At 49.3% G+C, this 15217-nt stretch overlaps 1 protein-coding gene across 1 annotated transcript in view; it reads right to left on the reverse strand.

The window, feature by feature from the left end:
• Nucleotides 1-1624: 1624 nt before the first annotated feature.
• Nucleotides 1625-15217, reverse strand: part of CMTM7 (CKLF like MARVEL transmembrane domain containing 7) — a 45239-nt gene continuing 31646 nt past the window's right edge. The window contains exons 2-5 of the mRNA XM_045856994.1: nucleotides 12405-12578; nucleotides 6555-6653; nucleotides 3839-3920; nucleotides 1625-2282 (exon numbers count right to left, since the gene is read on the reverse strand). Coding sequence (XP_045712950.1) covers nucleotides 2269-2282; nucleotides 3839-3920; nucleotides 6555-6653; nucleotides 12405-12578 — 369 coding nt within the window. The 3' untranslated portion in view covers nucleotides 1625-2268. The remainder of the gene's footprint in view (nucleotides 2283-3838; nucleotides 3921-6554; nucleotides 6654-12404; nucleotides 12579-15217) is intronic.

The raw sequence follows: 15217 nt of genomic DNA on the forward strand, positions 1-15217 counted from the left end.
CCCAGTGGCCCGGGGTGGGGGGGTGTCCCAGTCTGGGGGCCAGAAGACACCAGAGCTGGACTCAAATCCCAGCTCGGTCACTTACCTCACGTGCACTCAGCTTTCTCCACGAGCCTTCGGCTCCAGTGCCAGCATGTTCAGGGCAGGGGCCTTCCTTCCCCACGCAAGGAGGGGCGGGCAGTCCCGCCGGCGCACGCACCCTGCTGCAGAGAGAGGACCACACCAAAGCCATGCTCGAGAGCCTCTCTGAGCAGCAGCCCTCCTTGTGGGTGGTGAGACAACACCCGTGGCAGAGGCTTGCCTGGAGGAGCGGGGGAGAGCACTGGCCCCCACCTTCCCCCCTTCCTTTCCAGCAGCTAGGCCAGGCCGGGGGAGGCTCTGCCGGCCAGGGGCCTGGCCTCTAGCGGTAGAGGATGCAGGCAGACCCGCTTTGTCCTCAGGTGACACAACATTCTCCTGGGTCCTTGGGTTGCCACACTGAGCCAGGGCTGCCTCTTGGTCCTCAGGGCAGACCCTGACCCCCTGCCCTCCCTCCATGGGCCCAACCTTCCCTCCTCCCACATCTGTGCTGGTCCTGCCTGGGGGGGATTGCTGGGTGGGCCCCCTCCCTGGGCGGGGAGCTGGGGTGGGGTGGAGAGTTTGGGTTACACGCAGGCGCGGCCCCGGGGCTGGGCAGCCCCAGGGGGAGCCTGGTTTGGACAAGGCAAGAGCGTCACACAGCTCCACTCTCCGGGGCCTGCCAGGCGTCGTGGTTGGACGGTGGTGCTGGCCGCCGTGTAACTGGGTCTCTGTCTTCCCCCATTCAGTGACTCCAATGCCTAGACAGAGGTCCTGTATCGCTTTTTTAAAAAATTGGGGTAAAATTACACATAACAGGAAACTTGCCACGCTAACAGTTTTTAGGTGCACAGCGCGGTGGCATTAATGTCATTTACACTGATGTGTGGCCGCCACCGCTGGCCACCTCCAGGAGGGTTCACCTTCCTGATGGAAAGTGTCCCCGTTAAACCCCCTTCTGTCCCTCTGACACCTCTGGGCCCCTCGTGTAAGGGGAATCACACAGCATTTGTTGCTTTGTGTCTGCGTTCATTCATTGAACAGTGTCTTACGAGTTCATGCATGTGGCAGCATGTGGCAGCATTTCCTTTTTTAAAAAAAGACCTTATTAATTTGAGAGAGGGAAAGCAGGGGAGAAAGAGAGGGAAACACCAATGTGAGAGGGAAACATCTGTCAGTTGCCTCACGGACACGCCCTGACCTGGGGCCAAACCCGCAACCCGGGCGTGGGCCCTGACCGGGAATCGGACCAGCAGCCCGCGGCGTTGCAGGAGATGCCCAACCAACCGACCTAGCCGAGCTGCATGAATCAGGGCTTGAATTTCATTTTTTTAAAGGCTGCCTGAGTTGCTTTGAGTCCTGCTGTGTGTCTTGCATGAATGTTACTGGCTCCCACCCTTGAAATCAGTTTACTTTGAAAATATGCAAATCTTGAGAGGCTGCTGTCTTCAGGATCCTTTACTCGGCTCACCTCCCGCGGGTGGGTGGCCCCAGCGAGCCTCCTGGGCCCCTCCACTTGGCTCCTGGTTTTACAGCCTTCCTCTGGTTTAATAAGAAATCCTTCTGCCATTGGTCAATCAATATTTTATTTAAAACACACACGTACACGCTCGCGCACACACACAGACACACACACACACACGGGTTATGAAGGCAGAGTCGGGAAAGGAGGCCGAGATCTCATCTTTGGGGACAGGCTGACCGCAGCGCCTGTACAGGCTCGCCTGGCTGTGAGAACGAGGGCATCGGGGCGTCGTCAAGACCGGGTTCCCAAGCCAGATAAATTAGGAAAGGGCTTCGTTCCTCCAAAGAGGCTTAAGGCAGCTTCACCCCCCCAGGGACGAGGGGCGGGAGTGATGCAGGGTTCAGAAACCCCCGCTGTGTGGGGTGCGTGAGGCACTGTTCCTGAGGCAGTTTCAGAAGCAGGAGGGGGATGAGAGGCCGGGTTTCCCTGGAGGCTGCTTCTCCTTCCCCGGGGGGCGGGGCGGGGCGGGGAGGGAGACTCTTCAGGCTGCGGAGAGAGGCTGGGGGCAGCTCAGGAGCCCAGGAGAACGGTGAAGGCCTCCTCCTGTGCCCCCCAGCCCCGGGCGGCACTTTGGCACAGGACACAGGTTCAGAAGTCTTTCCTACGGGCGCCGGCGCATGGATCCTCCCGTCTGCGGGGCTGCACGTCCCGCGGGGCCTCCTGCAGACCCGGAGCCTGTGGTGTCCTCAGACGGCTGCATCTTGGGAAGGAGAAGGCAGAGTGAGGACCGCCCCTGGAGCCACACACCAGCGGCTGACCCACGCGAGGCCTGGTGCCCTGCCTTCCTCCACCCACACCCACTGTCGCTGGGATTATTTTATTCTTTTTAAAATACATTTCTAAAAAGGCAAAAAATGAAATAGTGTGGAGGGGATTTCCATCCCTATGTGGTGCCCACGCCCACCCCTACCCCCCTGCAAGGCTTTCTCCCCAGAGCTACCTGAGCTCCATTTCTGCTCCTCCAAGAGTTTAAGTCACATGTTTACACCAGTATCTACAGACTGACCACCTCTGGACATGACCTGTTAGCGTTTTTTTTTTTTTTTTACGTTCTGTTTTTATCATTCATTTTTTCTTAAGCAGCTTTACTGGCATATAATTCACACACTACCGAATTCACCCATGGCTTTTACCACACTCGCTCCATTCACAGAACTGTGCAGCCCTCTCGGAACACTCCCACGGCTTCGGAAGGAAGCCCCACACCCGTGAGCCGGCAGCCCCGCAGCCCCCCCGCCCCCCTCCCCAGGCAAGCGCTCATCTATCTCCTTTCCGCCCCGCAGACGTGTCTCTTCTGCACGGGTCTTGCAAATGGAGCCCCACCCCCCGAGGTCTTTCGTGACTGGTGCCTGTCCTGTTCACCTTTGCTCTGCTGTGACAACCTTTCTGCAGGGCAACTCACGCAGCATGGTGTAAATGCTGCGATATTTGTGTGCGTGTGTGTGTGTTTAAGAAAAAGAACAAAGGGAGGAAGTGCGAGATCAAAGAATAAAGCAGATTATTCAAAATAGCTGGTTCGAGCTTTCAGCAAAAGTCTAAAGAAAAAATACCAGGTACAGGTATTATGAGGATGTTCATCCCAGCACTTTTTAGTAGCAAAGAATTAAAACAACAGCAAGAGACAGTGCCGCCCCCCCCCCACAGGAGACAAGTGCACGGTGGCACAGACACACCATGGACTCGATGTGACATCGCGGAGCCGTCAAGGACGACAGAAAAGAGCACCTGCAGAGCGGGGGACGATGTCTGAGAGATGGCGAAGCAGAAGAAAAAGGTCGGGTCACAAAGTAACAGGCATTTCGGATCGTTTTCATCAAAGCAGCGTCTCTCTCCCCTCCCCCCTCCCGCCCCCATCTGTCTGTACATTCCAAGAGGAAATCCTGGAAGGAAAGACACCCAGCAGGTTTTATTTCTGGGTAGTGTGATGACAGATGGTTTTTATTAAACTATTTTTTTTCTTATTTGCATTTTCTAAGTGTTCTATATTTTATTTTTGTCATTAGGAAACATTTAAAGAAAATGCTTCCCCATCAGAAACGTTAGGGCTTTTCGGGGCGGGGGCGGGGACCAGGACGGGGGAGGGGAGGAGAGGGCAGAGGGCCCTGCGTCCCCTCCGTCCCCCTGGGCGGCTGCGCACCCTCGGCCTCCTCCACAGCAGACTCCTCTCCACTGCGAAGCTCCAGAGCAGGCTGCCCTGCTGTCCCTGAGCACAGGGACCTGTCAGAGACCATCTGTGTTCAGACGACCAGGACTCACCTGCTGACTGGGTCACACAAGAGATCTTGTAGGACAGCCACACGCTCGCCAGGCAGAGGAAGGTGGCCACGAAACCAAAGATCTGCATGGGGGGGAAAGAGAGGGAGTTCCCAGACCCAGGGCCAACAGCTGGGGCAGTCTGCCTCTCGTCTCTGTGCCAGCTCCCTGCCTTGACTGTGGCCGGCGGGGAGCTTGCTTTCGGAATCGCCCGACCCAAACTCTGCGCCCTCTCTCAGGTGTGGAGATGAGGCCCTGGCCCCAGGTCCCCGGGCTGGGACCCAGGTCGGGCCTGGCAGCCAGGCCTCCAGGTCTCCACCCCTCGGCTCTTCCCGCTCTGGGCAACTTCAGTGCCCATGTTCAAGTTCATGTTTCAACTGAGCTGGGGCCAAGCCACTGTACTTTCCTTATCCTGGGCTAATGAAACAGAAGGAGGAGTTGTACATTTTCATCTGAGTTTTAAACTTTTAATGTTCAGTTGGGTTTAATCGGTGTGGTAGCACTGTTTGCATTGCATGCATTATGGTTCTGGTCTAGCTTTATAGCTGTGTCAGAGCCAGGCGTGGAGGCCTTGCCCTCTAGCCTTACATTTGCACATAGTTAAATAATATGAGACTAAAACAAGTTCAGGCAGCGCCCCTTTCCTTCCTGGGGGGCCCACCCAGTGCTCAGGTGTGAGGACCTCGCCCTGTCCAACTTCCTTGTCTGTGGGTGGGGAACAGGGCGTCCCGAGAAGAAGAGGCCCTCGCTCTGGTGTCCTGGGTGGAACTTCAAAGTCTGGAGTCATTTTCCTGACTAGTGAACAAATCTGGCAGCTGTGTAGCTAAAATTTATTGAGCACTTACTATGTACCCACCAGTCTTCTAAGCCCTCAGGTGTGTTAATTTCTTTAACCCTCACAGTGCTGCCAGGTGGACCCCGGTATTACCCTCCCAGCCCCTCATTTTACAGCTGAAGAAACGGGGGGACAGGAGGTCAAGGGTTCTGCCCAGGGCCACAGAGACAGCAAGGCCAGCCCTGGGAGTGGAGCCCAGGGAGCGTGGCTCTGGAGCGCACACTCTGCCCCACGTGTTGCCCAGGTGTTCTGAGCCTTGCGAAAAGCCTCAGGGTCGCTGTGCTGCCCCTGAGTGCCCAGCCGAAACCACTGGTGACATCCAGGAAGAATGGCCCAGGACGAAGGGCAGGATTTTCAAGGTTCGGTTTTCTTTGCAAGCCTGCCTGCTGGTTTGCAGTGAGTGGCTGCCCCCACAGGCCCTCGCCTACCTCCCCTTCCCGAGGTCCTTTGCCTGGCTCCTTTTGTACTGATTGTCTGCACCACATAATTAGCCTATTAAAGCCTGTTCGGGCCTCTCATTGTCTGTTCTGCACAATTAGCACATTATATACCATCCTGGTCTCCAACTGTCTGCACTGCATAATTGAACAGTTTATTACGCTGCTACAGAATGCTATTCTGGACGACAATGCCTTGTCTGCTAATTGTTTCACGTGCCTCGCCTTGACTCCTGAGTTGGATCACCACTTTCTCATAAGCAAAGGACCCTATTGTTTTATTTCTCTGGCTTCCCCAGGGACCCCGATGGTGCACGGTAAATGGGGTTTTTGGGATTCCAGGGCCAACACCATTATATGCAGCTGGAATCATAAAACCCAGTGGGAACCCCCCAATGTGGTCTTGAAACAGTGGGCACAGGTCTTCCTCTTCATTCCCCCCCACCCCCACCAGCCGTCCACAGCCAGGCAGGTGGTAACCTGTGGCTGGTAACCGCATCTCTCCTTGGAGACTGGACGAAGTGGGGATTTGCAGGGGTGCAAGGTGGTGGGTGGATGGGTGGGTTGTGGGAGGCACTTAAAGGGCAGTTAGAGGAGTGACCTCTGCCCCACGCTGACCGGTAGAGGGCAGACTCCCCTCGGTGGAATTCCAGGCATAGCCCCACTCTGAGCCAAGGGCCTGGAGAGCTGGTGCGTGAAAGAGTGACCGGCACACAGACAGCTTCTCTTAAGCACATGGAAATATCCTGCCTGCTTCTTAATGAGGCAAATCAGAGCTGTCCTTCAAGCCACCAACCCGTAAACAATTCGCTAATCAGATGACAGGCATCTATAAATCTTTTAAAAACAATGGTGTACACGTGTTTGTATATGTGTGATACATTAAAAAAGCTCCCACAGCACCGTGGTTTTGCACATTTCCATGCTTCTTCTACTCAGGCTATCGGAGGGGTCAATTTCCCCCTGTGAAAGGTAGAGGAGGGTTACTTCCTGGCCTGACTACCGCTAAGACTGAGGTTTGGCAAAGTTAGGACTAATGGCTGATATCACTAACTGATCCCCGCACTGTTCCCCTGAGCCCAAAGGAGGCTCCAGAATCTTTCTGTGTATGGGGCCGAGGCAGCCATGAGCACATGGCCACAACGGGCATGTGATGTAACACCTCCTCGCCACGTGACTTAAGTAGTGGCTGCAAGAGAGAGGCCGGGGCCGCTGGGGCCCTTTTGTTTGCCAACAGCCCTGATGATTCACCTCCTGAGACCCTCCTCTGGGGGCCCAAGTTTAAGGCTCTTTGGAGACTGAGCTGGCTGGATCAAGGTGGATACCAATTCTGTAGAAGAAAGGCCCCAGAAAACAATCGCTTGGCTGCCCCCATCAGGAAGAAAATGATCGTTCAAAACATGAATTCATTGCTGAAGGCTCCCCAACTCCCCAACAAGGTCCTCACCGCTGCGGCTATCAGCTCGCTCTGGTTGTAACTCTTGGAGGCCGCCACGATGGACGCGATGAGGAGGAGCAGGGTACCGATTAAATAGTGCAGAAGTTCCTGGGGGCAGAAACAGAGCAGAGCGGTGGGTCGGGAGGTCCACTCCTGGTTCTGAGGGGCAACCGGTTGTCGGGAGAGAGGAACAGAAGCGGGGGGCGTGTAACAGCCCCCAGGAGCAGTGCGGCTCACAGGCGATGAATGCGTAAGGCTGGCCAGGATGAGGTCAAGGCCAAGCAAGAGAGAAAAGATGCCAGGCAGTCAGGGAGGAAGGGGACAAAAGGACAGGGTGGCATCTCGTGTGAGCAGACGTATCCACGAAGGGCTGCTGCATTCCTGAGATGGGTTTGTAGACACCACCTTGATCTCTGGCCAAAGCTGCCCAAAGCAAACAAGCTTCTCCCAACTCCTGGCTGGAGAATTTACACAAAGCTCCAGCCCTCAGGAGCCAAGTTCCCTGAAGAGATGGGTGGGTGCCTTTTACCTCTGCTCCAGAGAATGTTTCCTGCGTGGCTGTGTGCCGGGAGCTGGCTCTCTCTCTCTGGAAAGGTGCCTCAGGCCAAGCTCTGCTGCTGAGTCTACAGGCAGGATGGACTCTGCCTTTGCTCCTCCCCTTGGCCCACCATCTGCATCCACCCCATGCACTCTCCGGGATTAGGATGCCCTTCAGCGACATGGAAATACTTGCACCTCATCCTTCTTCCTCCCCAGGGAATACCAGATCAGAGCAGAATGGGGTTTAGGGCCATTCACAGCATTCACTCTGAATCCCGAGTGTATCCATTTTCAGTCTTTGATGAGAGTGCAGAAATCACGCCTGCGTGAAGTTCTGCCCATTGGGGCAGGTGGCTGTTAAACGTGGGACAGCGTCCCACTTTCAAGCTGCAGGCCTTGCCAGAGCTGTGCAGTCAAAGACCCTGATTTCTCCCTTAGCCGCTAGACAAGGACATCGCAAGGCAGCCCACAGACACTCGGACGAAGAGGAGGTCGGTGACTGGACGCTCCCCACCTCCAAGGTCCCCACACGCCAGGGCAGAGGACTATGACCCGGGACAGGGACGACGACTCGAGAGAGTCCTGAATGGAAGGAGCCTAAACTGTGCTCGGCTGAAAAATGTGTGGCTGAATTTACCCTTCCAACATTTATTCCCCCTTCAGCCCACCCTCGTTCTGGCCCCTGGCTTTTACTCTCTCCTTCGCTTGTTCACTGTCAGCATCAGGGAAGCCCAGAGGAGCTTGTCCTCCAAAGAAGCAAAAAGTTGTCAGAACTATGAAAGGGGACTTACAACTTAGGAAGCCAAAAGAAATTTCTCTTAAAATAAGATAGTGGGTCATAGCGGTAAATGTGAATGATTCGACAATTCAGTCACGAAGCCGAGGTTGTCAGACTAGGTTTTGAAAAGAGATCCAACTATTTGTTTTCTGTAGGAGACACACTTTATATTGAAGCATATAAGTAGATTGAAAGTAGAAGGATGAAAAAGATATGGCATTCAAATAGCAACCAAGAGAAAGGGAGAACGGCTAAGTTGTACCAGACAAAATAGATTTGAAAACAAAAAAATATTACCAGAGATAAAAAAGACATTTTATAATGATGAAAATGTCCATACACCAGGAAACTATAACAATTATACACATATATGCACCTAATAATAGAGCAACAAAAGCAGGAAGCAAAAACTCAAAGAAATGAAGGGAGAAATAGATAATTCAAAAATAATAGTTGGAGGCTTCAATGGCCCCCTTTCAACAGTGTTTAGAACAACTTGGGAGAAGACCAACAAGGAAATGGAAGACTCAAACAATACCATAAAACAACTAGACGCAACAGATATCTATGAAACATTCTATCCAACAAAAGGAGAATATACATTCTTCTCCAACTCACATAAAACATTCACCAGCACAGACCGTATGCCAAACCATAAACCAACCCTCAATAAATGCAGAAGGATTTAAATAATTTGAAGTATGTTCTCCAACTATAATGGAATAAATTAGAAATCAATAGCAGATAGAAATTTGTGAAACTCACAAATCTGTAGAAATTAAGCAACACCTTCCTAACTAATTAATGGGTCAAAGAGGAAATCACAAGGGAAATTAGAAAAAACCTGGGGATGAATGAAAAGGAACATACAACATACCAAAATTACGGAAGCAACCGAAGCAGTGCTCAGAGAGATAGTTATAGCTGTAAATGCACATATTACAAAAGAAGAAAGGTTTCAAATCAGCAACCTAACCTTCACCTTAAGACACTGGAAAAGAAGAGCGAACCAACCCTAAAGCAAGTAGAAAGAAGGAAACAAAGACTGGAGCAGCAACGAACCAGACAGAGAACAGAAAAACAATAGAGAAAGTCAATGAAACCAACAGCTGGTGTCTTTGAAGAGATCAACAGAAGACAAACCTTTGGCTAGATTGAGCAAGAAAAAAATTAAACACTCAAAAAAGAGAGAAAAGACTCAGATAACCAACACTGGAAATGAAAGAGGGGACATTACTACTCATCTTACAGAAATAAAAAGGATTTTAAAGGAATACTGTCAACAACCGCAAGCCAAAATTAGGTAACTCAGCGGAGACGAACATAGTCCAGGGAAGTGACTACTGAAAGTGACTCGAGCACAAGCAGACAATCCGAATGAGTCTACAGGGCCCGGCAGAAGTAACGCCTGCCTGAGTGTGGTTGGTGGGCTAATAGAATGGGTGTAATAATTTATAGTTTTAATTTGAACATTTCACCTAAAATGGCATACGGTGTGCTTGAGTGTGATACTGTTATGTTACAGAATGACATGCTTATGATTTTGTAATAAAAAGGGATGTTATTTGTGCCTGGCCGTGCATAAACAAGTAGAATTTGAGTTAATAATGAAAAAAAAATCATCCACAAGAAAAGTCCAAGTCCACATGGCTTACCGACTCTTCACAAACTCTTCTAAAAGTAAGAAGATGAGGGACTACTTCCCAAATCACTCTATGAGGCTAGTATTACCCTGATAACAAAATGAGACACGGACGTCAGGAGAGAACAATCTCTCTTATGAGTGCAAATGTGAAAATCCTGAGCAAAATACTAGCAGACCAAATCCAGCTACATGGAAACTGACTTTTACACTACGATCAAACAGTTTATCTCAGGAGTGCATGCTTGGTTCCACACATTAAAATCAATGTAATACAACATTGTAATAGACTATAAAGGGGGGAAAACTCATATGATTATCTCAACAGATGAAGAAAAAGCATTGGACAACCTGTAACACCCTTTCATGATAAAAAAACTCTCCACAAAGTAGGACTGGAAGGTAATTTCTTCGTTCTGATAAACAGCGTCTACAAAAAGCCACAGCTAACATCATATTTCACAATGGAAGATGGACTGCTTTCCTTCTAAAATCAGAAAAAATGATAACGATGTCAACTCTTGCCACTTTCATTCCTCATTCAACTAATTTCTTGCAATAAGGCAAGAAAATAAGATAAAAGACATCCAGGTCGGAAGGGACTGTAAAATGTCTCTCTTCACAGGGGGCACAATCTCGCATACAGCAGATCTCAAGGAATCCACTAACAATCTATTAGATTAATAAATGAGCTCAGCAAAGTTGAGGACATCAGATCTACATAGAAAAATTAATGGTATTTCTATCCATTTGCAAAAAAACAATCCAAAAAAGAAATTAAGAAAATAATTACATTGGAAATAGCATCAAAAACTAAGGTGCTTATACTCTGAAAACTCTAAAACATTGTTAAAGGAAGTATTAAAAGATCTAAATAAATTGAAAACCTCCCATTACAAATGAATCACAAGATTTATTATTGTGAAGGTGGTAACCCTCTCTGAATTGATTCACTGTAATTCCTATTAGAACCTCAGCTGACTTCATTGTAGAAACTGAAAAGCTGATTCTAAAATTCATGTAAAGTTGCCAAAATCCAATACAATCCTGATAAAGAACAAACAGAAACAGTCACACTTCTTAATTTTAAAACTTACTACAAGTTTTACAGTAATCTAGATAGTGTAGTAACATCAGCACCATGGAATTGAGTCCAGAAATAAATCCATGTGTTTATGGCCGAGTAATTTTCAACAAGGGGGCCAAGGCATTCAATGGGGGAAGGATAGTCTTCCCAACAGATAGTGATGGGCCAACTGGATATTCAGATGCCAAAAATGAAGCTGAATCCTCACCTCACACTATATGCAAAAATCGACTCAAAATAGATCAAACATCTAAATGTAAGAGCTAAAACAATGAAACTTGAGAATAAAATTTAGAGGTAAATCTTCACAGTCTTGAATTTGGCAATGGCTTTTAGATATACCCAAAACACAAGCAACAAAAGAAAAACATGTAATATAGATTTAATCCAAATTTAAAACTTGTGCTTTAACAAACACTATCAAGAAAGTGAAAAACAACCAGCAGAATGGGAGAAAATATCAGCAAATCATAATTCTGACAGGGGACTTTTAACTAGACTATACCAAAACTCTTACTACTCAATAATAAAAAGACAACCTGATCAAAGAATGGGAAAAGGCTCTGATAGATATTTCTCCAAAGAAAATACACAAATGGACAAAAAAAAAAAAACCACATGAAAGAGGATTGGCCTTATTAATCACCAGAGAGAAACACACATCAAAACCACAAGATACCACTTTACACTCACTGGCATGACTATAATCTGAAAGGTGGAAAGTAAAAAGTGCTGACAAGGATGCAGGAAAACTGCAACCTGAGCACGCTGCTTACGGAGCGTGACCTGATGCACCGCTTTGTCAAGCAGTCCGGCAGGTCCTCAAATGAGCAAACACGGTCACCACGTGACCCAGCAATTCCACACTTAGGTGTCTTCCCAAGCGAAATGGGATCACGTCTATATGAAAAGCGTGCACCTGTGTGTTCACAACAGCGCTATTCATAAGGCGGAAACAACCCAAATGTCCATAAATGGCGAATAAATACACAAAGTGCGGTACAAATAGCGTTCAATGGACTATTACTTGGCCGTGAAAAGGACTGAAGTGCCGACATGTGCGACAACAAAGATAAACCACGGAAAACTCTGCTGAGTGAAAGACGCCAGTCACAGGAGACCATGCATGTGGCTCCCTTTAAGCAGAATGTCCGGAATGGGAAACCTCACAGAGACAGAGCGTAGAGTAGTGGCCAGTCAGGGCTGGAGGGGACGAAGGGTAGAAGGTGACAGAGAAAGCATGTGGAGTCTCTTTCCGAGGTGACGGACTGTTCTGAAATTGACTGCGGTGATGGATGCACAGCTCTGGGGATATGCTAAAATCCAGTGTGTTCTACACTCTCAGTGGGTAATTGTAGGGCATGTGAATGAATGATAGCTATTTTTACAAAATAATCAAGTGGGAACAAAAAACCCTGGCAACTTTGACATCTTTCCTCAGACTCTGCCAGTCCATTTTAGCTGCCACATCTTGTCATTCAACACTCACGACGGTAAAAATACCCTTCACCCACGTCACCTTCTTCCTTCCACGTTCCTCCTCCCAGCACACACACACAGCCCACTGTCTGTCACCGGAGAAAACAAACACGGGGGTGAGAGGCAGAGCGCTCTCGTAGCTGGAAGGTGAGTTTCAGAAAGCAGTGGGACGCCAGGCAGAGCAGTGCCCCAAACAGCAGGAAATTCAGGGCTGGAGCAGCTAAGGACGGTGGGAGAGGTGGGGTGGGCAGACCAGAAGGACACCACGGGGTCTCCGTGCCCGGCGAGCATCCTGACTCAAGCAAGGAGAACAGGGCCAGGCCACTCCCTTACCGACAGGGGCCAGCTGATGCAGGTGAGCGTGCGGTAGAGGCGGAAGAGATGGACCAGGTAAAAGGCGAGGATCATGATGAAGTTGCAAATGGTGACCACTTCGAAGTATCTGAAGGCACTGTAGTAGGTCCACGGAGAGCTGCTCACGCAGATGAAGGCAATCAGCAGCGTGACCTGAGACACAAATACAGACCCGTCAGAGAAAGGCACCTCCAGGGGTCAAACGGCAACAAAACCACAGCAACGCAAACGACAATGGAAAACGGAGGAACTGCTGCCGTTCAGGTTATTTCCTCACAAACTGGCTGGAAGTATACAATTTTCTGTACTACAGAAAAAGCTTTTAAAACACATCCTGGTTGAGAATGTTCAGAATGGCCATGAGTGGCTTTGTCCTGAAAATAGACGACCAGAACCCTTCCATTTATTTGCTGGACTCCACAGCGCACAGATACAGTCCTGCGATGCTGCATCTTGGGTTTGCATATGCGGCTGAACATCAGGAAGCTGCCGATATCTGACTGTTTTGGACCCACAAAGATGGCGACTCATACGTTACACCCGACCTGTTGGCAGACGATGTTACTATTTACTGACACCTGATGTACATGACCTCATGGAGGCCTCACAGAACTCTGCTGGGTAGAGGAAGTCACCCCCCTGTTCATACAGGGGTACTGAGGCACACAGGTTCAATAATTAGCCCAAGGCTACCCAGCTTGTGAGCAGCAGAAGTGGGATTTGAACCTAAGTCTGTCTGGCTCCAGAGACCAGGCTCCTTTGTGTCAGATGCAGTTTTGCCTTCTTTTTTTGTTTTAAGACTTTATTTATTTATTTTTAGAGAGGGAAGGGAGGGAGAAAGAGAGAGCGAGAGAAACACCAATGTGCGGTTGCTGGGAGCTGTGGCCTGCAACCCAGGCATGTGCCCTGACTGGGAATCGAACCTACAATGCTTTGGTTTGCAGCCCGTGCTCAATCCACTGAGCTACGCCAGCCAGGGCTTCAGTTTTGACTTCTTGAAATGGGAGCCCTTGTCCCAAACAAGCTGAGGAAGGTGGATGTGATACCAGATGTGTAAGGATCCTGGTGACAAGGTGGTGCTTGGTGACCACTGGGCGTGTGGCGAGGACTCACTCGCTAAGTCTCTTGTTGCACGAAGGAGCGAATGAGTGAATGAATGAGAAAAATACATTAATAATCTATTATTGAATTAACAGGTCAGGGAAATGATTAGCAACATATGAACACGAGGGGAGAGCAGCGTGGAAGAGGGTAGAGAGATTCTCAGTTCCGGTGAAGGGCACTCAAAGAGACAAATTCCTATTCACTCACAGGTGTTCAAAGTGTATTAAATGTATGTAAAAATCTTAGGACCTATTTTAAAAGCACAACTAATTTAGGACAAAAATTAATTTTTTGTTTTAATTATATTTTATTTTTGATTATGCTATTACAGTATTACAGTTGTCTTGTTTTTTTTCCCGCTGTGCCCCCTTCCATCCAGCACCCCCTACTCCCTCAGGCATCTCCCCACCATTGTTCATGTCCATGGGTCATGCATATAAGTTCTTAGGACAAATGTTATTTTATGCTGCCTCTCTCCTATAGAATAGAAAGTGTGTGTGTGTGCACGCATGCAATTTTGTGTCCTTTGGCGACGTCTGGAGACATTTTGGGTTGTCACACGGTGGTGGGGGAGTGCTGTTGGTACCCACAGTTGGAGAGGCCAGGGGTGCTGCTAAACACCCCACTGAGGGCGGTCCCTGCAAAGAGAGCCATCTGGTCTCCGGCGTGTCCCGAACTGTCACGCTGTTGTGCAGAGGCCCTCTGTAGAAAGTGAGCCCGTAAAGAGGAGGAAATCGCAAAGTGGGCCTAACGCTGGTTAAAGTCGTCAGTGCCAAAAAAAATTGCTCTGTTTTCTAAAGCCCCTCATTTCTAATTTCTAGTGTACCACCGAGCTCCTCAGTGATAAGTCAACAGCTAGAAATTAATTTTCTCTCGGCATGAAGCTTAAAGCAGATATGAGGAATGCTCTGCTTCACAGACCAAAGCAGCAGAGTGTGGCTCTGACAAGAAGGGACTCTCAACTTCGTTGTATTTCCCTTTGCTAATGAGCAACATATTTTCATTTTCTCGGTTCCTCTCCAGCCAGTCAGCCATGGTGATAGAATGACTCATGCCTTGAGGTCATTTTAAAGCCAAGGGGAGGCTTTGCTTCTGTCTGGAGTGGGGTGCTGGCCGTGGGCCCCTACTCCCAGGTCTCATCTGTCTGGGGAGTCTCTGGGTCTCTCAGTCCTGAAGACCCCTCATACTCGGCAGGGGGTGGGGGGGGGCATTTTTATTCAAGGCCTGCCTGAACACGCACGTAATCCAGGAGTAGGCGGTGCGATTCCTGGGTGAAGAAGCAATGCTGCACCTAATTTCATGCAAAGCTTAGGATAATTTTTACAGCCCTTCATCTGTGACAGAGTAGCTCTTACTCCTGGTGACACAGAGATGTGGGATTTCCCAGCGCCCCAAAGGGGCCCGGGCAGGCCTCCCCCTCTGAGCTCCCGGGCTGAGTGCTGTGCAGCAGGAACACGTTACTGCTCTACCGCAAGCCACCTCAGACCTCTCTGGGAAACTTGTTTGCAACACCAGCCTTCTCGAATCCTGTCCATTTGGCCTGAGTCTGCCTACCATGTGCTCTTCTTTGGGAAAGCCCAATTTTGGAAAATCTCTTTTAGACAGTAGAGGGTGTATACTTATGCATGTTGCTCAAGGATTCCGAGGATTCTTTTTTTTTTTAAAAGATTTTATTTATTTATTTTTTA

Source organism: Phyllostomus hastatus, unplaced genomic scaffold (assembly GCF_019186645.2).
Source record: "Phyllostomus hastatus isolate PE091 unplaced genomic scaffold, TTU_PhHast_1.1 phas_scaffold_129, whole genome shotgun sequence".
NCBI classification, from domain to species: Eukaryota; Metazoa; Chordata; class Mammalia; order Chiroptera; family Phyllostomidae; genus Phyllostomus; species Phyllostomus hastatus.